This window comes from Papio anubis, chromosome 16 (genome assembly GCF_008728515.1).
Source record: "Papio anubis isolate 15944 chromosome 16, Panubis1.0, whole genome shotgun sequence".
Classification (NCBI taxonomy): Eukaryota; Metazoa; Chordata; class Mammalia; order Primates; family Cercopithecidae; genus Papio; species Papio anubis.
Window position 1 is genome coordinate 72,105,696 of NC_044991.1, and position 24,514 is coordinate 72,130,209.

Genomic DNA, 24,514 nt, shown 5'->3' on the forward strand with positions numbered 1-24,514 from the left:
CCCATCTGCCTTGTTCATTGCTGTGTCTCCAGCACTAAGCAAAAAGTCTGTTCCACATTTGTTGAAAGAATAAATGAACAGGAGAGAGGGAAGGCGAGAGGCATTTTGAAGGACTGAGTTTAAAAATCAACTACCTTGAAGCCGGGCAAGGTGGCTCATGCCTGTAACTGTAATCCCAGCACTTCGAGAGGCTGAGGCGGGTGGATCACCTGAGGTCAGGAGTTTGAGACCAGCCTTGCCAATACGGCGAAGCCCCGTGTCTACTAAAAATACAAAAATGAACCGGGAGTGGTGGCATGCCCCTGTTATCCCAGCTACTCAGGAGGCTGAGGCAGGAGAATTGCTTGAACCTGGGAGGCACAGACTGCAGTGAGCCAAGACTGTGACACTACCCGGGCGACAGAGAGAGACTCTGTCTCAAAAACAGAAAACAAAACAAAACAAAATCAACTACCTTGAGAGGAGTAGAATGTCGGTAATTGTGAGAGCAGTCATGAGGGGAGGGGAGCCATGGAAGCCTGTTTCCTTCCCTGAACTTCCTCAAGGAGGGGGCATCTTAAAGACGGAATCATGTACACAGATTTTTGTGGGGTTTTTTTGGAGACAGGGTCTCACTCTGTCGCCCAGGTTGGAGTGCAGTGTCATGACCATAGCTCACTGCAGCCTACAACTCCTGGCCTCAAGCAATCCTCTCACCTCAGCTTCCAAAAGTGCTGAGACTACAGGCGCGAGCCACCGCGCTCGGCCCTACACAGGTTTTTGAAAAAGACCTTTGTGCGTTGGATTCCTGGCACTTCAAGTGGCCTCTTCAGTCTACCAAAGAAAGAAAAAGTAAGTACTCCGAAGGACTGAAAGGAGGATTAAGGGAACATTGAGGGATGAGCAATTTCTGTTCTTCCCTAGCTCCAGTATCCCCAAAGCACACAGCAAGAGGACTGACATCGGCTTCCGACCCCGTGAGGATTACTTTCTGGGTGGAGGGGGAACTGCTAAACCTCGAGTCTCCGTACCTGGCCCTGGCGCGTTTCCAGTCTGAGCAGAAAAGGAAACCCCCACCCAAACCTCACTCCTAGTCCTCCTGGTGCCTTTACAGCCCGTATCTTGACCACCCCCCAGCTCCGCCCTCTCTCCTCCCACCTCCTTTTCCCGCTCCCCCGCCCCATTTCCTTCTTCTCCGCCCACCTCCTCCTGGGTCCCTCCCCCGGCCATGCGCCCTGCCCCGGCCGCGGCAACCCTGCCCTTCGTTCTTCTTCCTCCTCCCTTCCGTCAGCGCCCCTCCCGTGGGGCCGCGGCAACCCCGTGCCTCGCTTGCCCAATGAGAACACGGCGTGGGGCGGGGCGCGGCCAGGACCGGAGCGGAAGTGGTGACCGGAGCGGAAGTGGAGCTGCCGCCACCGCCGCCGCCGATTCCGGAGCCGGGGTAGTCGCCGCCGCTGCAGCCACTGCAGGCACCGCTTCCGCTGCCTGAGGAGTGGGCTTGGGAAGGAAGGGGTCATCTCGCTTGGAGCTTCGCTCGGAAGGGTCTTTGTTCCCTGCAGCCCTCCCACGGTGAGTGCGGCGCGGGGTCCGACCGGGGCCCCCGGGGGCCCAAATTCGAAGCCCCTCTTTGGCAGCTGCGACGACGGCGGCCCAGCGGGTGGGCCCCGGGGGATAGCGGTGCGCTGCCTCTTCCGCTTCGCGCGGCCCCCGGCGGCGAGGCCAGGCCTCGCAGCGGCCCCTCCCTGTTTCCGGGGCCGGGCCCTTTACCTCTTGGAGAGGCCCGGGCCTCCCTCGCCGCCTAAGGTCCTGCCGGCCGGGCGGGGTGCAACTCTGTGCTGCACCGTGAGGGACAGCGGAGCCGAGGGTCCCGGACTCTCCCTCACTATCTGATTCGGTCCCTCACGCGACCCCTCCCTGCGTCTTGGTCGGCAAGAACCGTCCTCTTCAGCCCAGTCACCTCTGCTCCGTGCTTTCCGGTTTCCAGAAATTAAAATTTAATCAAACGCGGGTGAGTTTTCTAGCCCCAATCCCCCTGTTTGACTCCTCCTGGATGAGTAAGGGGTTTAACCTTGGGAGACAGCAGTGGGGGAACCCCCTCCCATTTTGCAGTAAAACCATTTCATCATCCTTAACTGGTTATGGAGCCTGGCAGGACCCAAGATTCCCTAGGAAGGGAATTGGGTTTGAATCAAGAAAATGTGTTTGTTGGAGCCGATTACTGAGTCAGGCCGGATCCCCAGGAAAAAATATCGGGATGAGAATCGGAATATTTTCCCACAGTATTTACCGTCATTTAATGCCAAATTCTTTTGTGTCTTTACCCCAAATTCCCCCATATTGTGTGTTAGCACGTTTTTCGGTCTGAAATTTGCCCGGTGGCTTTCTGGTCGGGGGGTGGGGAGCGGAGGGAAGAAGAGGTGGGAAGGTGAGTGCATCTTTGCCGCAAATGGAGAACTCCCATATAATGAGGTTTCCAGAGGTGGCAGCCTTGGTAAGCAATTTGCCAACCTTTCTGTGAAATGCATGTCTCTTGTCGTTGCCTTCATTGCATTTCTCTTTGGTAAGGCTAGATAGCATCAGGTCCTGATTTTGCTTACCCTGTGTGGGAGATGGAATTTGGCAAGATGATGCTATGAACATAAAATCAGCGTGCCACGGAAGCCAAAACAGAAAGGTGAAGCACTTATAAGAATATGAAAATTGTCTGCATTTCTCATTCTGTCAGTTCATATGAAGCCAGACACAGATGCAGTTTATGGAGCTGGACGCTGCAGCTTTTGCGTTTTCATGTTGGAAATTTATATAAGTATTTGTTCTTGGTGAATTTCTTCTTGACTGCTTCCAGGGTACCCTGTTTCTTACTTAGGGATATCTCATTTGTTTGAGCCCTCATTTTTCTTGGATTCCTGTCCTTGGCAACACGAAGTGTATGAGTGTACAACCTGTCAATCTTATTGGACCTAAGTTAGAAATTTAAGTGTGGCTTTCAAAATGGAAGACAAATAATCCTGTAGCAACTGCAGAATTATTTTCCTAGCCTGCCCCTCCAATGAGATAAGAAACCATTCACCTATCTTGCAGATGAAGTCTTTATGAGAAATGAGGTGATTTGGCCTAGACTCTACACCTAGTTTTTTTCAAATTGAATATCCTCATTCATCAGTAGCAAATATGGATTGCCAGCCCCTGGAGTATGACTCCTACCCTATAATCTTTTGTACATTTCCCGTCTTGCAGTGCTTGCTATATTGAAGCCATTTTAGAATTGGAGCACTATAGATCAGGGAGGCAGCCTCTATAAAACCAGGCTGAGCGAATTCCCACGATGCTGGTTCTCTAGGCAGAGTCTCCAGAGATTTGGGCCTCTACAAAAAGTGCATTTTGCCCATTTGGCTGTGGATAGAGAAGCAGGAAGAGCACTGGACTTGGAGTCAGGTAAATTTGGTTGAAATCTTGCCTGCAATATTTTCTAGCTTTCTGAATCTTCAGCATGTTAGTCTATGGTTCTTAGTTTTCTTATCTCCAGGGTTATCATTAAGCCTTTTTTATAAACTGTAAATTGTTAAATATAAGCTTTTGGTTTTTTAATTAGAGTTCACTATTAATGGCTTTTTCTCTCCAGTTAACATCTGATGACACTAAACCCTGCTTTGTACACAAGTTGCTTTCAAAAAATGGTATATTATTATGGGACTTTATTTTGCATGTAGGCAAATCTAGTCTTTCTGAATCATTTTCTCATCTATATAGCGCAAATGGTAATGCAGCTTTGGATAATTTTTGTTGTGACAAGCTCAATGAAAATAAGCATCTGGGATATAGTTGGGGTTCAATAGATGTTTAACCATCTGCATGAATATACACGTGTATAGATTAGACATAGCATATGTGCTATTCATGGACATCTATATAGAATCCATCCATTTGTGATTTATCTGATGAGGCGGTATCAGACAATTAGTCTATAATAATAATTACCACTTACAGTACTTACTGTGTGCTAAGCTTTCTTTTAAGCACTTTAAGCATATTAGCTCAGTCTTCATAACAACCAATGAAAGGTATGACTATTAGCCCCATTTACAGATGAGGAAACTAAGGCACTGAGAAGAATAATTTTCCCGAGATCTCACACACAGCACAAGGTAAGTGCCAGAACCAGGAATGAAACCAGATGATCTGGTTGTAAGGAATGATATTATAGATTTCTACGTGTGGTAGAGACAGCACATGTGTATGTTTTATGTGAACACCATTTAGTCCTTAATTTTTCTTCACACCAATCCTAATAAACGTTTGAATGGGAATACTAGCTATTTTTGAAGATAGATACAGGACGATTTATTGTGGAGCATATACCCATTCTGGCCTGTGGGGATGATATTGCTAGCATGCATCAGGAAGCAAGCTTGTGAACAATCCAGTTTTTCTAGTACTTGCTTCATACTAGGGAGAAAGTCATCAGTTACTTTGGCATAGAATGTTAGGTTCTTCATCTAAGAGAATTTGATTATGACCATTAATTTTTGTTTATCATACTACTTTATCAGTAGATGATCAGATTTTTCTTATTTTTGTTGGCAAGGAGGAAATGAGGAAATATATCTACATAAATAGAGAAAAACTTCTAAATTAAAACATCCTGTTGTGCTACCTGCTCTTTCAGTGCCAACAAACTGAGTTTTCCTTTAAATGCTGGTACCTTAGAGAATGAACTAAAATTTCCTTGTAAAGGTACTTTTAAGTTCCTTGTTTCTACATTTTTCTAGGGAAAGATGACAATTCACTAGTTTAAGGGGCAAGAAATTATGGTTATATAATAGCAACCTTTAAGCTTTAGAATCCTTTTGATCTCTATGTGAATATGATCTTAGCAGTCATCTGTATGTCATGATGGAGAAACTAACGAGCTGGATTCTGAGGGAATTTTTCTGAGGGGAATACTTGAGGAAACAGACTAAAAGTGCTTTCTGTGTCATGATATGTGTGCTGAAGGCCAATCATATTACTGTTTTCTCTACTAAAAGATTTTCTAATAGAGGTATGGTTATGTGTATCTAATACTCATAATGAGATGTAAATGATCAATGGCCTCAAGTCATTCCTAGCAGATTGTAGGTTAGTTGACTTGTTTTTTTTTTAAATTCTGGCCAGTTGTTTATTATGTAAGTTTTTCCCTTACTGGTTAGTTTATTTTATTGTTTTCCCTAAGAGAACCAACAGGAAGTTATTTCCGAATGGCCTTGATCAGGACAAGAAGATTGAAGGCTACAATAAAGTAGATATGAGTCCTATTATTATTATTTGCCCTCAGCTAAGAGCTTTCCTTTAAAATTTGACATTTTGATGAGACTTTGGCATGTTTTATGCTGTTTTTAACTCCTTGATTTTGTTTTTGTTTTTAAAGGTAGATATGTTAGCTTAATAGGCCAGTTTTAAAATTTCACTGTAACAACTTTGTATAGTTCTTTTAAAAATTGGCAATTCTCTTTTCCTTAAATGAGCTTTGGAGATCATAATTAATCTTTAGGATATAGGGTTACATAAAGGCAAGAACATTAATTTTAAAATTAATGTTGGTTTAGATCCCAGACCTGCCATATATAGCTGTGTGACCCTGAATGAGTTGACTCTTTGCGTCTATAAAAGGGGACGATGTCACCTGCCTCATAGGATACTTAGGATCAAATGCGTTTCTAGGAATCCCTGAGTGCTTTGCAGGCCATAAATGATGGATGGATATTTTTATTATTTACTAAACGAGTTAGCTGGTTTGGGTTTTTGTATAGTGAACTTTTTATATAGCGAACTGATTGGACTTCTGAATGGAGGAGATGAACAGAAAGTAATCCAAAGGCTTGTTGAAAGTCAGTTTGAATTGGCTAGGCTCAGTGGCTCATGCCTGTAATCCCAGCACTTTGGGAGGCCGAGGCAGGCGGATCACGAGGTCAGGAGATCAAGACCATCCTGGCTAACAAAAAATTAGCCGGGCCTGGTGGCAGGCGCCTGTAGTCCCAGCTACTTGGGAGGCTGAGGCAGGGGAATGGTGTGAACCTGGGAGATGAAGCTTGCAGTGAGCTGAGATCGCGCCACTGCCCTCCAGCCTGGGCAACAGAGCGAGACTCCATCTCAGAAAAAAAAAAAAGTCAGTTTGAATCTATAAATACAATGATTGGTAGCTGAAAAGTATTAGTCAAAATGTATAGTGTTGCCTCCTGATTTAGAGCTGGCTGGCTTTTTTCAAAAAGTAATCTAAGACTATAAAAACAGTCTATATTTTATAGGTCAGATGTGCACTACCTTCCTCTGTCCACATAGGAGATAATTGCTTTTTCACTTTTTAAGAATGCATCAGGTGATCAAGTAGTCACTCAGTGTGCTAGGCCTTGTGCTCCACATTGGGAGTCCAAAGATACAAGTCTGGATTCCTACCTTAAGCTCACAATCCAGTGTGGGAACCAGCAGAGACACTTGCATTGCAGTAAACTGTGATAAGGGCCATTTTAGAAATAGGCATAGGGAAATTGTTATGTGCCTTTCTTTTAAAAGTCTTTCAGAAGCAGAGTACGTGTAAAATAAATGAGGTACATGGTAAGTTTCCCTTCACTGGCTGACCATTTGTTTTTAAGTTTTGTGTGGAATGTACTGTGGTTGCCATTTATTCGAGTGCTTAATGTTTAGCATCATAAACAGGTTTACTCCTTACAGGAACCCTAGTGAGAAGATTTGCCTACCTTTTTTTCCGCAGAGTCTCGCTCTTTTGCCCAGGCTGGAGTGCAGTGGCGTGATCTCAGCTCACCGCAGCCTCCGTCTTCAGGCTGCCTCAGTCTCCCAAGTAGCTGGGATTACAGGCGCCTACCACTATACCCAGCTAATTTTTTTATATTTTTAGTGAGATGGAGTTTCACTATGTTGGCCAGGCTGATCTTGAATTCCTGACCTCAAGTGATTGCCCTCCTCGGCCTCCCAAAGTGCTAGGATTACAGGCATGAGCCACCACGCCCAGCCGAGATTTGCCTGTATTATGGATGAGAAAACAGATTCACAGAGGTCACATAGCCTATGGACTTGGTGTGCGGTACTGGTAACTCAGACTGGCTTCGATATGTCAGTGGGCCCCAAACTGTAGAAATCTATTCATAAGGTCAACCAATTGGACTGTCTTTATGGATCAGAATTAACATAGTGTCTTTTGGTTTGATTACTTAAAGTCAAGAAGTCAATTTATTGTCATATCTACCATTAAGTCACATGTGTAACCTTGCGCCTGTCACTTAACACCCTCAGTACGTTTAATCATGGCTAATTGGACATAATTAGCAGTGAAATTCAACAACTGATATGAAAGAGGGGAAGGGATTTTGAAATAATAGAAATGCAGTTTCTCTCCAAATTCAGTGTTCACTGGACATAGTGCTAAGGACTTTGTATTACAGATATGCTGTGTTTTGTTTCCTAACAAAGAACCTGCAAATGTTTGAATGGAATTAAATTTATTACAGGACTCTAAATTTTATGTGTAGAATGGCACACAGACATTTTTATAGTGGGTGTTTTTTAGTGAGTAGTTTTCTCTGAGAGCCAGGAGTGCTTAACTTTTTCTGGGTAACACCCACTAACCACCTGGTCCCACTGACTTTCTCAGTCCCTCCTGCAGTAGCTTGGCATCTGATTTTTCTTCAGCAGAGTGACTCCAGAACTAAAACTTCTACTTTACAGTGCTGTGGATGCTCTATCTAGAATGGTACATCTGTGAATGCTGTTCAGAATATGTGATCAGTTCCTTACCCCATTGAAACATTTGAGCCTAGATTTTTCAGATTTTCCTGTCAGTTTTCTTCCTTGTTCTCATTTCTTTATCTGCTTTGGCCTTTGATTTTTATTTCATCTAGAAAAACATACATGCACTTTATTAATAACATCTCTTTTTAAGTCACGACCTAGCTACCTTTAAACCTCTTTCCTCTAATTCTGTCTGGTTGCTTTTCTAAGGAGAGGCATTATAACCCTTAAACATGTGCTGTTTTTTTTTTTTTTTAATTGATGCATAATAGATATACATGTGCTCTTTTCTTGTGTTTCTACCACTAGAGTTTAAGCTCGCTGAGGGGAGGACTACACTGCTTTCTTTTAAATTCCTCTCAGTAATCCAAAGAGTTCTTAGAAATTTGGTAGTTTTTCATTTTGTAGTTATTTCAGCATACATTGGATTATATGTGTTACATTTTTGTGAGGTAGCTTAAGAATAAAGAATAAGAATGGCTATGAGCCTTTATTATAACCAACACTATATGGGCATTTTACGTTCATTATCTTATTTGATAGCTATTAATGTCTCCTTTAAACACTGAGAAAACAGATTCAGATAAGTTATAATGTGGAAATGTAGAAAAATCACCTGCTTTCTCTTTAGAAGCTCAGATGTGTATGTAAGGCTTGCTAGAAGCAGACCCCACCATATATTTTGTATGTATAGAGCTTGGGTAATTCCTGGCATATAATAATGGAGTCCTCATTTGAAATTTCCAGCAAATTATTAAGCTCAAAGCTTATTATTTTAGAATTGAGCATGTTCACTTTTAAAGGCTACAGCTGTCATTTTCAACTCTGTCTTTGCAGTGCCTTTATAAAAAAAAATGGATTAGCAATAGGTAGTCTTCTTTTTCTTTTCTTTCTTTTTTGATTCTTATCCTAGGATATCTGCTCTAGCCACTGGGAAATAACTTCTCAGTATTTTGACCCTGACTAGAAAGATATCCCTTGGGGAAGGAATTGAGATAGAGGGGCTAGGCTGTTTCCTAGATCCTCTATTTTCAGCATTTATTATCTGATTTAGGATTTTCTTTATTTGAAGAAAATGTGAGTACCTTTAGAATTATGTTTCATAGCTGTTTATCTGCACTCTTGATTTCTCTTTTTAAACAGAAAAACACTTTTTTTCTTAAAAAAATAGTACCATAATTTTTGAAAAGTAATACATACTTGAAGAAAATTCAGAAAGATAAGAAAATGAGGATATAATAATGTTATTACCCAGAGACACAGCCAGTGTTAACCATTTGGTGTTAACCTTTCTTTTTGGGTTTGTTTGCTCTTGAGGGGATATTTTACAGAAATAAAATATTATTGTGCAGCTTCCTCCCCCCAGCCTCCATTGCTCTTAAGTCTTTTTATGACATTAAAGCTCTTCTTTTGATGGCCATGTAATCTTGTACCATCTATCTCTCCCGCCACCCCCCTTTTTCTTGAGACGGAGTTTCACTCTTGTCGCCCAGGCTGGAGTGCAGTGACGCAATCTTGGCTCACTGCAACCTCCACCTCCCGGGTTCAAGTGATTCTCCTGCCTCAGCCTCCCGAGTAGCTGGGATTACAGTACTGCATCACCCCGGCCAATTTTTTTGTATTTTTAGTAGAGATGGGGTTTCACCATGTTGGCCAGGCTGGTCTGAAACTCCTGACTTCAGGTGATCTGCCTGCCTTGGCCTCCCAAAGTGCTGGGATTACATGTGTGAGCCAGTGCACCTGGCCAATCTCCTTGTTTTTTAAACCATTCCCATATTGTTGGATATTTAGATTTGCTTCCATTTTTTCACTAAGCAATCTCTGCGTTTATCAACAAATGCTTCCCAGTCCTGACTTGCTGCATCCAGTGGCTTGGAACAGATTGACAGCCATCATCATCATGTAGGTGTGCTGGAGAGCTCCTGTTCTCAAGCATGTCAGTCTCTTCCTGAAATGTGCCCAGCACAAGGAAAATCTCTTGACTTACTGCAGGGTTGGGCCCTTTGTGGCCTCTAATGAGTTTGCCTGCCCCAGTATCTTGACGCTTCTGTAGTGGTGCCAGGCCTGATGATGAGACCATAGTCTTTCAAAAACTTTTTAGGAGACAAATAAAGAGTATCTTGCTGACTTTTTTTTTTTTTTTAGTGGGAACCTCATTCAAAGTCTTGGAACAACAGTAGGTCTTGATTAAAAACCATCATGGTGTATCACTAGAAAATTCAATTAGAAACTAACGGATAAACTTCAGCTACAGTTAACATGTGTGTTCATTTTAACATAACATACTATCTATACAAGATTAATCTAGATTTTTGCTTTTACTTCTCACAAAATTATATATTTGAAAAGAAAATTCAGGCCGGGCGCGGTGGCTCAAGCCTGTAATCCCAGCACTTTGGGAGGCCGAGGCGGGTGGATCACGAGGTCAGGAGATCGAGACCATCCTGGCTAACATGGTGAAACCCCGTCTCTACTAAAAATACAAAAAACTAGCCGGGCGTGGTGGCGGGCGCCTGTAGTCCCAGCTACTTGGAGGCTGAGGCAGGAGAATGGCGTGAACCTGGGAGGCGGAGCTTGCAGTGAGCCGAGATCGCGCCACTGCACTCCAGCCTGGGTGACACAGCGCGAGACTCCGTCTCAAAAAAAAAAAAAAAAAAGAAAAAGAAAAGAAAATTCAAGCTTATGGTTTTGTGGACTACTACAGTGTAATAGTCATGGAGAAGAATAATAGTACTTCAGTTTGATTTTGCACTATGCATTTTTCAAGGAAAATTTCCACATTTAGTATTCTTTAATTCCCTGCCCCTCATCTTCACAGCAACTTTCCTGAGGTAGATGCCATCTTTTTTTTATGGATTGGAATGAGATTTAACATGCTTACATGGCTGTATAGTGGCATATTGCACTGTGTCACACAGTCCTGCTGCCTTCTGACTGTACTACATATAGGTACTCTGTGTTCCTTGTGCTCTCCCAATAATGATTTGTAGAAAAACTTGATATTCATTTGCATATGAGTTTTGTGCTTAGTACAGTTGTAAACATTAAATGTGAAACAAATATGAAGCTTTCCTTTGAGGGCACACAAGTGAAGCTGTAAATGTTACAGTACTCATCTGTATCATAGAATGACATAAAGAAGCCCTAGACCGTGTAATAGGCTATAAGCATATTCGGAGTCATAGGCAAGGTAAGGGCAGTCAGGGAAGGGTTTGTAGCCCTAGATGAATGGATGCAGTTTGGATAGGCAAGCAGTAAATAGGAGAGCACGCTAGATGACAAAAACAGTTTCAGACATGTTTGAGCATGGTGTTTATAGAGCATGCGGTGCTGGCTAGCCTGAGAGAAAGGTACATGTTGGAGAATAGTGGATGAGAAAGCCAAACAAGTAAAGAGGAGACAATTTATCAGGAATTTGAAAGCCAGGTAGAGCTTAAATTTGATGGAGTAGCCCAAAGGGAGTCGTTGAAAGTTACTGGGTAAGGACAAAGGCAAGACTAGAGGTAATTTAGGAAGAGTAATTTTTTGTTTGTTTTGAAACAGGGTCTCTGTCACCCAGGCTGGAGTGCAGTGGTGCAGTCATGGCTCACTGCATCCCTGGCCTCCTAGCCTCAAGCGATCCTCCCATCTCAGCCTCCCAAGTAGCTGGGACCATAGGCATGAGCCACAGCACCTGGCTAATACTTCATTTTTTGTAGAGACAAGGTCCTACTATGTTGGCTGGTTTTGAACTCCTGGTCTCAAGTGATGCTCCATCTTTGGCCTCTTAAAGCACTGGGATTATAGATGTGATCCGCCATGCCTAACTGGAAGAGTAATTTTGGAATTACTCTTTGAATTTCAGAGGGCACAGAAATCCAGGGAACTAAGTACAAATGTAATGAAGATTTAATATGCTTGTGAGGCTAATAGGTGCTTTGAATTATTTGAGAAAAGGGAGAACTCTCCAACTCTGCAGTTTGATGCTTACATTTCAGGATCAGTTAGTTCATTCAGCAGATACTTATTCCTACCCATTATGTACAGGATGCTGTGGGAGATATGCCTAAAGGAGCTTATGGTGTAGGAAGGGAAATAGGAGATACTATATAAGTAATTTTAGTACTGAAGAAACGTGATAAGACATTGACAGATATCAGCGAAATGCTTTGTGAGAATATATTCATCTTAGAGCAATGCTGTCCAGTAGAAATAGAATGTAAGCCACATGTAATTTAAATTTTTCTGGTAGCTGCATTTAAAAATTTTTTTTAAGTGAAATTAATTCTGTTTTTACTTAACCCATTATGAACAAAATATGATTTCAATGTGTGGCACTAGCCACATTTTAAGTGAATAGGCACATGTGGCTGTGGCTTAAGCAGCTTAAGAAAGGGTTCATGGAAGGGATGGTATCTGAGCCACACTGTGAAGAATCTTGTATGCAGAGTAAATTTGGGAAAAGCCATTCCGGTTAGAGGGAGTGGCTTGGTGAGCAAAGATAGAAAAACATACTTTGTATGTAAGAAAACCATTTTGGCAGAAACACATATGATGTGGAAGGCATGATGTGGGGGTCTGGAAGATAGACTGACAAGCTTTCACTGATAGGGGAGGAAATCTGACTCTGCTTTTGGCATCAGGGAACTTTAAAGAATTTTGAGCAGGAAGTGACTTGATCAGAGTTATAGGAAAATGGGTCTTATAGCAAAGGCATGAAGGGGACTGTAGGTAATGAGTGATTGAAAGCAGTGCCACTAGGGCAAGATTTTGGATGGGAGATTTATTGTAGACATAGAAATAGGAACAATTTCATTTCTCCTTTGTTTGCTGCTTTCCTCCAAACTGCTGGGTGTTGTGTAACCCATTTCCTGTTGAAATTGGTCTAGTTGCTTCAAAATCCATGTTATATAAGTCAAAAGTTACGTAAGCAGTAGCCATCAGGACATTTAGCTATGGATTTTGTTTGTTGTAAGTTGTTTCTGTATGTGTATAATTAAAAACATTTGAAACAGATAAATGGATACAGATTTTTAAAAGGTGTGCATTCAGTCTTATCTTGCCATGATGGTTCTCAATCTCTTAAGAAATCTTGCAGTAATCTCAGAGAAGCATAAAACAGCTGGCCCCAAACAGAAAAGGGTACATTTTATTTTAGGAAATAGGGAAGGCATCTTTGGGAGGTCGCATTGAATAGTCCAGATTCTTTGGAGTAGTATGATTTAACTTTTAATGCTTGAGGAGGAGAGAAGTAAAAGGGGGGTAGCTTAATTTCGGGACCTAGTTGAGCTGAAGAGGTTGATGGCATTATTTAGCAATAGCAATCCTTTATTACTCCATTATGATACCACATGGGATGGCTTAACTGTGAATTGGCTTTTGGCCAGTACTTTATGATTTGGAGTCATCCATAGGTAGAGTTTCACAGGTACTGTTTTATGAACTTTGAAGTGGGCCTCTAAGTGACTTCTAACTTCGAATTACTCTACAGACTGGAAATTTTCTAAAGGTTGTTGGGTCATTGAAAGTTGGCTTCTCTCTGGTGTACCTGGCACTTTCAGGAACCATGAAGTAGGGTTATTTAATGATGAAGATATTTATTATCCTGCTCTCAAAGACCTTATGGTGAAGAAAGTTAGACATATTGAGACAGTGGTTATCCTTTGGTATCCGGGGGGTGTTGGTTCCAGTAACCCGGGGATACCAAAATCTGAAGATCCTTGTTTATTTTGTGTTTTTTTCCGTCTTTATTTGCCGTCTTTATTTACCACGGTTAGTTGAATCTATGTATCTGGAACCTGCAGATACAGAGGGCCGACTATACAATTTTAAGGTGATAGAGTATTTTTAATGTCCTTGTATTAGAGTAGAACAGGTTGTCTTGTGGTAACCAGCAGCTCCAGCATCTCAATGTTTTAACCCAACAGAAGTTTCTTTTGTTTTCACCCTGCATGTCCAATGCAGGTCTGCAAGAGTCTTGCACTGTACGGTCACCCAGGGACTCAGACTGACAAAAACTCTGCAGTTGCATGACTGTACCACTTAGAATACATGGCCTTCTCAATGGCTGCTGTAAGGGAAGAGAGCCTGGGGAGCCACATGTAGGATATTCACAGTGTTAGCCTGGAAGTAGCATCATTTCTACTTATCTTTCATTGGACAGAACTACCACATGGCCTCTTCTAACTGCTGTGGGGGTTCTGGGAAATAGAAGGGAACAAATGGAATGTTTCTTGAGGGTTACTCTCTTTGCCTTAGCTTCATTCTAGTGTTGTGAGTGAAGATGTCAGATGGATCAAAGTGAGACTTGCCTCGCTGAGTGTAAGCTTACAATTAGTGAGCCTTATATAAGACACAGCTCTGCATGTGATTTAGATAATAGTAGGAAGAAAAATCATAGTTAGGAACTGGAGAATTAATTCTTTCTGAATCACCTAGATTTTGAGTGTATCTTATTGTGCTCCCTTAAAACATTTTTAGGTGATAGGGCCTTGTGTGTAGAATTTCTCTCTTGAAAATACAGAAATGACTTTTGAGGCAAAACCATTTTGTGAGTGGAGGTCATACTTTCTTGGATTTTTTTTTTTTTTTTTTTTTTTTTTGAGATGGAATCTGGCTCTGTTGCCCAGACTGGAGTGCAATGGCACAATCTTTGCTCACTGCAACCTCTATCTCCTGGGTTCAAGCGATTCTCTTGCCTCAGCCTCCCCAGTAGCTGGGACTATAGGCACGTGCCACCACTCCTGGCTAATTTTTTGTATTTTTAGTAGCAACGGGGTTTCACCTTGTTAGCCAGGATGGTCTTGATCTTCTGACCTTGTGATTCGCCTGCCTCGGCCTCCCAAAGTGCTGGGATTACAGGCATGAGCCCCTGTACCTGGCCGAAAATGATTAATTTTAAAATAGCACAGGCAAGGCACGGTGGCTCACACCTGTAATCCCAGCACTTTGGGAGGCTGAGGCGAGCAGATCACCTGAAGTCAGGAGTTCAAGACCAGCCTGAGCAACATAGTGAAAGCCTGTCTCTACTAAAAATACAAAATCAGCCGAGTGTGGTGGCGCATGCCTATAGTCCCAGCTACTCGGGTGGCTGAGGAGAATCGCTTGAACCCAGGAGGCAGAGGTTGCAGTGAACCGAGATCGCATCACTGCATGCACTCCAGTCTGGGTGACAGAGTGAGATTCCGTCTCCAAACAAATAATCATTTTCAGAGCCTTAAATTATGATACCATGTACATAGTAATGAAAGAATTTGTTTTAAAAATACTGACATTGGCTAGACACGGTTGGTCACACCTGTAAGTCCCAGCACTTTGGGAGGCCAAGGCGGGCAGATCACCTGAGGTGTTAGGTATTCAAGACCAGCCTGGCCAAAATGGCGAAAACCCGTCTCTACTTAAAATACAAAAGTTAGCTGTGCACGGTGGAAAGTACCTGTAATCCCAGCTACCCAGGAGGCTAAGGCAGGAGAATCGCTTGAACCCTGGAGGTAGAGGTTGCAGTGAACTGAGATCGTGCCACTGCACTACAGCCTGGGTGACAGAGTGAGACTCTGTCTCAAAAAAACAAACAAATAAAACACACCAAAAAACCTGACATTACTACTACTGTCTAAAGTAGTATTTCATGTTTTTATACTTCAAGATATTAGCGTATTTTATACTGTGTGGCACAGATTGATATATCGATATTTAAACCAACAGTACGTAAAATTAACTCTTCTTGTTTAGTAAATAACTTTTCAATTATTTTATCCAAAAATTACTTATTAAAATTACCGACCGCACTCTGTAAATGGTGATTATTGTGATTATTGCAGTGGGGAATTGACTGTGGTGAGTTGATAAGAGGTATTCACTGGTTGGTGTATGGATTTGATAAATTGATAAACTGAAGTCACTAGGATTTTTGTCTATTTCAGAAAAACTTTAAATGAACTCAGTTATGGTTCAGATGAATTCAGTTATGGTTTCAAGTTCTGTTGCTCTACATCTTGTTATATACCCCTTTCTCTTGCAGCCTATACCATATACAAAATTAGTGCCTGATATTTTTATATAATGCTTTATATTTTTCAAGGTGCCTTCACATGTATCAGGTCTTTTGTTCCTCATAACAGGCCCACTAAAAGAGTTGGTAGTGTTATTTCTTTTTTTTTTTTTTTTTTAGAGACAGGGGTCTCACTTGGTTGCCCAGGCTGGAGTGTAGTGGCACAATCACGGCTCACTGCATCCTGGAATTCTGGGCTCAAGTGATCCTCCCACCTCAGCCTCCTGATTAGCTGGGACTACAGGTGCACACCACCACACCCAGCTAATTTTTTCTTCTTTTGTAGAGATGAGGTCTTACTATGTTAGAGACTAATTTGCCAGGATAATCTTGAACTCCTGGGATCCCAGGCTTGAGTCACCACATCCAGCCCTGGGTAGTGTTCTCATTGCCCGGTAAAGAAACTGAAGCTCTCAGGTTAGTGATTTAACCAAGGTCATGCCACTTGTAAGTAAGTAGCAGAGCTAGTGCTAGATAGAGCCCAAGTCTGACTGCCCTTAGTTTATGTTCTTCCTGTGCAGTGTGTCCTAGTAACAAAGTTAGCAGATTACAGAAGATATGATAATAATCTTTCCCATCTTTCAGGTATCTACTGCTTGATGGGTGCAGCCAGATAGATCATTTAAAATCGTATCTTTTGCTTCAGGATTGGTGGAAGCAGTCTTCATACTTACTTTTTCCTGTACTGTGGAAAAAACAGGGTTAGTCAAAACCAGAGTTCCTTACAGGACAGTGAAGAGAGGACTTCCTGTATTACAGGATATAGTTGGATTAAGGTCATTAAAACAGACAAACCAGACAATTACTGAGAGAAGTCAAGGACATGTATATAGTAAGCATAAACTTTTTTTTTTTTTTTTTTTTTTGAGACGGAGTCTCACTCTGTTGCCCAGGCTGGAGTCCAGTGGCGCGGTGTTGGCCCACTGCAACCTCTGCCTTCTGGTTTCAAGCGATCCTCCTGCCTCAATCTCCCAAGTAGCTGGGATTACAGGTGCCTGCCACCGCGCCTGGCTAATTTTTGTATTTTTGGTAGAGATGGGGTTTCACTGTGTTGGTCAGGCTGTCTCAAACTCCTGAGCTCGTGATCTGCCCGCCTTGGCCTCCCAAAGTGCTGGGATTACAGGCGTGAGCCACCGTACCTGGCTAGTAAGCATAAACTTCTAAAGAAATAGTTATTAAGCAGTCTCTATGTGCCAGGCAGGTGAATTAGGCTAATGGAAGAAAACAAAAGCTCTAGAGGCAGATAGATGTGAGCTGGAGTTCTGGCTCTCTACCGTCTATTTGCATGTTGCTCTGGGCACATCACTTGCCTTCCCTGACCCTCCATTTCTTCACCCATAAGAAGGGGAAAGGAGTTGTTACGAACATACCTACTCTGTGGGACTTTTGGGAAGATTACTTGACCAAAATAATATAAACGCCTTAGCAAAGTACTTAACCCTAGAAGTGTTTAATATATGATCAGTATTGTTGATGGCATTTGGAACGAGATGTTTCACATTCAGTATGCTGCTATCCAGATGGGTTGGAAGAAGATTCACACACATGTTTCCTGGGCCACGAAGCCTGACATTTGCTCTTTCTTTTTCTCTTGCTCTTGTTCTAGGGAATGACAATGGATAAAAGTGAGCTGGTACAGAAAGCCAAACTCGCTGAGCAGGCTGAGCGCTATGATGATATGGCTGCAGCCATGAAGGCAGTCACAGAACAGGGGCATGAACTCTCCAATGAAGAGAGAAATCTGCTCTCTGTTGCCTACAAGAATGTGGTAGGCGCCCGCCGCTCTTCCTGGCGTGTCATCTCCAGCATTGAGCAGAAAACAGAGCGGAATGAGAAGAAGCAGCAGATGGGCAAAGAGTACCGTGAGAAGATAGAGGCAGAACTGCAGGACATCTGCAATGACGTTCTGGTAAGTGGCCAGTGCTTCTGTTTTGAACAGTGGTTTCTAAATAGTATTAATTTAATGTATAAATGCAGACTCTCAAAACAGCTTATGAGAGAGAGGTGTCTGAATATACTGGAAAGCTGCCAGTGATTTACAACTAATTTTTAAGCATATAATATTATTTTTGTCACCTATTGCCTGATCAGAGGTTGTACATCACTTCTGAGATATTTTTCTCTCTTATAAAAAAGACCTGTGAAAAACAGTGACATTTATTCAGCATCCCTCCATCTTATAAAATTGAGGCCAGATAGACAGGATTTTAATAGATACAGCCACAGATAGGCTATTGTGTATATTAGTCAGAGTAGTGATGTCATCACCAGTAGGGGAGGGAGATGAAAAAGCTGAGCTGCCTTTCAGCCTCTCCCCAGTCATGCCTTCACACTGTAAGCACTGTCCTGCTTTGGTCTGAAAGTTAGGCACATCCATCAAGTTTGGCATGCATTCCAGAGCCAAATTCAGAGTGTTTGGGGCATTCTCCTCTCCTCCTCTCCTGTATTTTACATAAGCCTTAGTCAGATGATTGATTCCCTCTGGCCGCCACTTGGGATTGAATGGGAAGGGTACGTACTCTAAAACAAATCATAATCATAATGCCTTTCCCCCACATCCTGAGCCCATTGGGAACTTTCTTTTTCTTCCAGGTGAAATCAGGTAAAAATGAACAGTGAGGGCTGCTGTGAAGGGAAAAGGAATTCAAACTTGGGGACCTACCTCCTTCCCTGCTGGCTCCCTTTCCTAGTTACTGCCCATGACTCCTTTTGAAAACCAGTACAAAGCGTGTCAGCCATCAGGCAGCACCCCTTATCCCTAACCCATTAGGAGTTACACACTGTCTGTCTACAAAGAATATTAAAACGACTACCGCCCCCTGCATCTTCTCACTTTGGTTGATTAAATCCCCTTATAACTAGCTTTGCATTGAGCTTCTCTTTTTATTAGACTCATGGCATAAGAGTGTCATGACTAAATTTGTTGCCTGTTGGTAATTTGGGGGTTTGTTAATGGTGCACTAATTCCTGAATGTTAGGTACATCTGGTATTCAGATGAAGTGTGTCATGCATTCCAAGGGCAAGAAAGTTCCATAATTCATGAAATGTAGACCAACTTTTAAGAGCATCTGAAAGAATGTGAAGAAGAGCTTGGTACTTACTGCCTCTTAACCAGTTTTTCAGGATGCCACATTCTAAAACAACTCTTCGAAAATATTGCTCTGTATACGAAGCTTGGACTCCTTCAGAACTACTTTTGTTGTAAGCATAAATGTTTAAAGGAATTTATTATTAATAGTATTAGCTACTCTTTGAGTGCTTACTACGTGCCAGGCAACGTGTTAAGCGCTTTATGTATGTCAACTTCCTTATCATTATAATTGCCGTAGAAGATGGCTATACCCTAGAAGATGACCCTTCGTATAGCTGAGGAAACTGAGGCTCAAGGTGATTAGGTAATTTGTCCAGAGTCATACAGATACAGATAATAAGTGGCAGAGGAGGGATTTCTACCCAGGTCAGATTGACTTTAAACTTAGTTCTTGGCAGTTTTGCTGTATTATCATCTTTTTCCTCCTAAGGAAAGATTTTTTTCCCCCTTTAATTATAGAAGTAATACCAGTTTATGGGTTTAAAAAGGGTGGGGAGAACAAGTCAGAAGAATATAAATAAGAAAGTAAAAATCACTTCTAATCTTACCACCCAGAGAACCATTATTAACATACTCCTTCCAGGCTTTTCCCTTGTGTATTTGTGAGCATGTACACATATGTATCTTAATGTTAAAATAGGATTCTTGTGGTATTTGTAATCTACTTTTTTTCACTCAGATTTCTTTTGAGAGCCTTTCCATTATCGGTGTAGCTCTGCATCATTTTAAAGGCCTACAAAGCATTTCATTGTATGGCTATACTTTATCCCCTATGGATGGTCAAAGTGATTTTTAAAAGAAGAATACAGGCATCTGCTGTTATGACCTGGGCTAAACAACATTTAGTAGCTTGGACGAAAATTGGTGTTTTTTTAATCTTCCAAAAAATTATTTAGAAGCAGTAGTGTATATCTTGAATCTCAAACATAGTTTTAACATCTTGTGAATAATTCTAAATTCTTAATGTGGATCATTTTTTAGGAGCTGTTGGACAAATATCTTATTCCCAATGCTACACAACCAGAAAGTAAGGTGTTCTACTTGAAAATGAAAGGAGATTATTTTAGGTATCTTTCTGAAGTGGCATCTGGAGACAACAAACAAAGTAAGTAGTATCTTAAGAAATTTGACCAGTAATGGAGCCAGTCTTCGTTCACAGGGACTTTTAACAATTTTGCTTTGTCTGTTTGCCATAGACACCAATGTCACAGTACTAAGAATTTAAAAGACTACAGCATTGTGATGAACGGGGTCATGGGTGGGCAAATAAAAATTTATCTGACAGGGAAATATGGAGGGCATTAAAAATCTGGTGTGCAGTATATTTTAAAAGATCTTTATCTTGAGTATTATTTGTTAGCTCTCTTTTTAGTGGTGAAACTTTTTATACTTGGTAGTATGAAACTACCCTAGTGATGCATTGCTTTTATCACATGTATTCCTGTGATGGTGATAATCTTAACCACACTTTATTAAGTGCCTATGTGCCAAGTACTTTCGAGTCTCACTTTCTCTTCACACAACCTTACGAGTTAGGTGGCAGGCTGCCCATTTTTCGGATAAACTGAGGTTTATGGAGGTTTTTACTTGCCCAAGCCACAGACCGATGGAGTAAGAGTTGGGAATTAAAGTTAAAGCCTGTGATCTTTGCACTGGAGCATATCGTTTTTCACATTCTGTATTGTTAAAGGTTATAACTGCATTTCTTAACTGCTTTAGTAGACTTTGCCATAATTATTTTCCCCCAAAGCATTTAATATACAACTTGGTTTAGAATAAATATCTAACAAATGTATAACTGAATGGCAGAGACACTGACACCTCATTTGCTAGGTCATTGCTGCTGCCCAATTTGGGATTAAGAAAATAATTTGATAGTTGGTCCAATGTGTGATACCTATGAAAGAACCGAGCCTTTAATATTTTCGTCTTTATGTTACAGCCACTGTGTCGAACTCCCAGCAGGCTTACCAGGAAGCATTTGAAATTAGTAAGAAAGAAATGCAGCCTACACACCCAATTCGACTTGGTCTGGCACTTAATTTCTCAGTCTTTTACTATGAGATTCTAAACTCTCCTGAAAAGGCCTGCAGCCTGGCAAAAACGGTGAGAAAGACCCTTTGTGCTATCTAACCATAGCAAAACAGTGCTTGTGTTATTAACTTCTTTTTATTCCTGAACATACTCATTGTCTTGGACTTCTTTTGAAAGATTTTATGGGGTGGGAGTGTATCTTTTATGAGATAAATACAGATCTGTTACTTTTTAAATTCATTCTTAATACCTACTGCTGACTTTTGTTTGATTACTGTGTTTTGTGGGGTGGCTGTAGAAAGTTCCAGGTGAATGTAGTTAGTTGTTTCTTGCCAAGCTTTGGGCCTTGGTTATACATTGTCATTCTTGTACCAAGATTTGAGATTATAGTTGTATAAAAGAAATACACACCACATTCTTGTTGTGTGTTGGATTACCTTCCATATTCTTCCGTTAGCCTTTTCTACATTTTTTTTGTAGTCTCTCAACATGCACACACCTTTTTAAAAAAATTTTTATTTGGGAAAGGTGCCTTAAAGTTCATCACTTAAATCAGATTTAGTGATGGGCGTTTCACTGTATCCCTTGTATCCAGACCTTTTGGGTTCTAGTTTAAAACAAAAATTTTTTTTTAAATAATTTTAAATAGAAGATTGCTAGAAATGTCTTTGGTAATTAAAAAATACCATGAGTTTGCCCAGAATGACTGTGCTAGGGTTAGCAGTAATACTGCTTGCTTATTAGGTATAGCAAAGTTCTTATCTCGGAATTTCTGTCATTGTTGGTTGGTGCTTTGTAAACATACCTTATACTTTTGCTGGAAACAGCTAACAGACAGGGTAATAATAGCCTAGGTTCCTCCAAAGTACTGTACAAGAAGATAAATTATATTCACTTAGCAGAAAAAAAGTGGGTTAAACTAGCTCCAGAGAACTTGTGAATTCTTTGCTAAAGGCTCTTTGTTTTAGGCGTTTGATGAAGCAATTGCTGAATTGGATACACTGAATGAAGAGTCTTATAAAGACAGCACTCTGATCATGCAGTTACTTAGGGACAATCTCACTGTAAGTACTACTTCCACAGGGTTTATAGTCTCTGTCCTATTCACCTATTTATTAATCATTCACTATTATCTTCAAGAGGGGATTTGTGCCCTGTTAAATATACAGTTTTAAGTTGTTAAATTTGTTATAAATGACTGCTGAAGTTTTGACCTTTGCAGTCATCCCTGTCTGCAGTGACACAGGAATAATTTTCACCTGTTGAGATAAGATTATACATACTGGACCACCTACGTAGGCAACTTTTAGTAGCCCTGCTTTGATCATACTTTCTTTCTCTTGCAGCTGTGGACATCGGAAAACCAGGGAGACGAAGGAGATGCTGGGGAGGGAGAGAACTAATGTCTCTCGTGCTTCGTGATCTGTTCAGTGTCACTCTGTACCCTCCACATATATCCCTTGTGCGATAAAAACAAAAAAGAAAAAAAAAAGAATCGTACGTCGACTTTCGATTTTTCACAGCCTCAGCCTAGGAAAAATGGTTCACGGGATAAACAGCTGGTATTTGTATCTAAAACTCAGATTGGTCACATAAATGCCACGGCATTCCGAAGTTTTGATTTTGATTAACATTGACAGGATTACTGTGTGTTTAATTTTTTAAAAACTGAACACTGTGATTATGGGGTTTTGTAATTTAGCACAACTCTTACTGGTAGAAAAAATAGACATGAATTATGTGTAACTTTTTGGAAAGTTTAATCTGATATCAAAATAATCATTGAAATACAATTCCATTGTAAAGTTGTACAGAAAGTTATAGAGATTATATTGTGATGCTGGAACTTGGAGTGAGACACACATCATTTGGCATTTGAGTTTAATGGTAATTCTCAGTAATGCTGCCGTTGTTCGGAGCTTAAAGACATTTGATCTGTTTGGGCTGTTGCCACTTAAAAGTTCATTACCACAAATGTCCACAGTGTCTTCCTCTGAGGAAACTCGAATCCTGAAATGGAAATTCTTTGTGGCAGATAACTGGCTTATGGCACCTTGAAAAGTTCAAGTGCTCATATAACACACCCGACTGAACCCCCTTTCCTACAGCAGTATGTTCACTATGTTACGAATTTGCAACTTGTGCTTCAATAGTGGAATCTATTTTCATTGTTAACACTGAGCTAAAGAAAAAAAGCCGTGTGTTTTATGAATGACCTTATCTGTTTCCTGGATAATACCTTTAAGAATGATGTCCTGAGTCAGGCGTGGTGGTGCGTGCATCTAGTCCCAACTGTTTGGGAGGCTGAGGCAGGAGGATCACCTGAGCCCAGGAGTTTAAGGCTGCAGTGCCCTATGGTTGCACCTGTGAATTACTGCACTCCAGCCTGGGCAACATAGCGAGACCTCATCTACAAAAACAAAAACAAAGGAATGACGTTCTGCAGAGATTGCCTTTCACTTGAGGAGTACTCAGTTTTCAGGTTCTTCCTAGCTCGGGGCTTTTAAATTTTGAAATCTATACATTCATTCCCACCATCCTTTTTGACTATTGACCTTGGTTTTCTCTTCTAAGTTTCTGTCCCTCTGCTTCCTTACTTTTTTTCTTTTTTGAATTCTATCTTTATCTGTCTTTTGTTCACTTTTTAATGCTATATATGGGCAGGGGTGAGAGACATTACTGAGCACCTTGGTGAGCAAGCCTGGCTTTAAAGAGTTGAGAAGAGCTTCTGGCACCAGAGCTCTGTCTTCCTCCAGTTCTCAACACGGTGTTGCTCTTCAGTCATACCAGGATCTGAATCAAAAAAGTATTTTTAAATATCCATGATTCCTCCCTGTATTGAGGCTGGCCCTGATCATGCTCTTTGTGCCTGTCACCAGGTCTCTCAAGTGCACTCATCCAGCTCAGCGCTCAGATGTGTTTAAGGAGACCCTATAGTCAGGGAAGTTGCGTGGATACTGCAGTGGAGAGAATTGAGAATAGTCAGGCCTGTCAGTCTCACAGGATCACCCCTCTACCTTTAATATTCCACCTAGCTGTAGAGTCCATCTGTTTGTCCATCTGCTGAAATGAGAAAAGAAAAATTTATGCACTGATTTAAAACCAAAAAAAGAGAAAAAAAAAAACAAAAAAAAATCCCTCCTTTCTAGCTGAACAAAAATGTGCAGTTAATACTTGGCGCTTGAAAATGCAGTAGTGAATGTGGAACCAAGCCTGTCTGTATATCTGGTAGCTCTTTTCTTGCTTTGTTTTTCCTTACCAGTATTCTGCCTAATGTTTGCTTCTGTGATGGTTATATTGCCTAGCAAGCACACCCGTGGTTGTGAAAATAGTATAGCAAAAAAGAAAAATCCCTGGTTATTGATGTACTAGATTTGTGTATGTCTTTTAAACAGTTCTAGTTTCACCTTACACAGAATAATCAGGAAAAGTGTAAAAATTCAAAAGTGAAATAAAAATTTTATCAGTTAGTTGCCTGTGAATTGATGTGTCACCACCATCTGTGTTGCTACCAGACCTAGCTAACTATTCTGATCACACTTAACTCTCTTTTCTTTAAGAATAGGCAAACAGTTTTATTTCATTATTTAGGACCAGA

At 41.2% G+C, this 24,514-nt stretch overlaps 1 protein-coding gene across 4 annotated transcripts; it reads left to right on the top strand.

The window, feature by feature from the left end:
* Nucleotides 1-1,220: 1,220 nt before the first annotated feature.
* YWHAB (tyrosine 3-monooxygenase/tryptophan 5-monooxygenase activation protein beta) lies at nucleotides 1,221-24,398 on the top strand. Of its 4 annotated transcripts, none has more exons than XM_021921016.2 (7): nucleotides 1,363-1,548; nucleotides 3,320-3,414; nucleotides 17,397-17,699; nucleotides 19,864-19,987; nucleotides 20,825-20,988; nucleotides 21,885-21,980; nucleotides 22,263-24,398. In XM_021921016.2, the coding sequence occupies exons 3-7, from the start codon at nucleotides 17,400-17,402 to the stop codon at nucleotides 22,317-22,319; spliced, it is 741 nt and encodes a 246-aa protein (XP_021776708.1). In that variant the 5' UTR covers nucleotides 1,363-1,548; nucleotides 3,320-3,414; nucleotides 17,397-17,399; the 3' UTR covers nucleotides 22,320-24,398. The 4 variants fall into 4 exon arrangements, with proteins under 4 accessions (XP_009214324.1, XP_021776708.1, XP_009214326.1 ...); XM_009216063.2 differs by lacking the exon at nucleotides 1,363-1,548 and adding an exon at nucleotides 2,549-2,653; XM_009216060.3 differs by lacking the exon at nucleotides 3,320-3,414 and having other exon boundaries at nucleotides 1,221-1,548.
* Nucleotides 24,399-24,514: the final 116 nt, after the last annotated feature.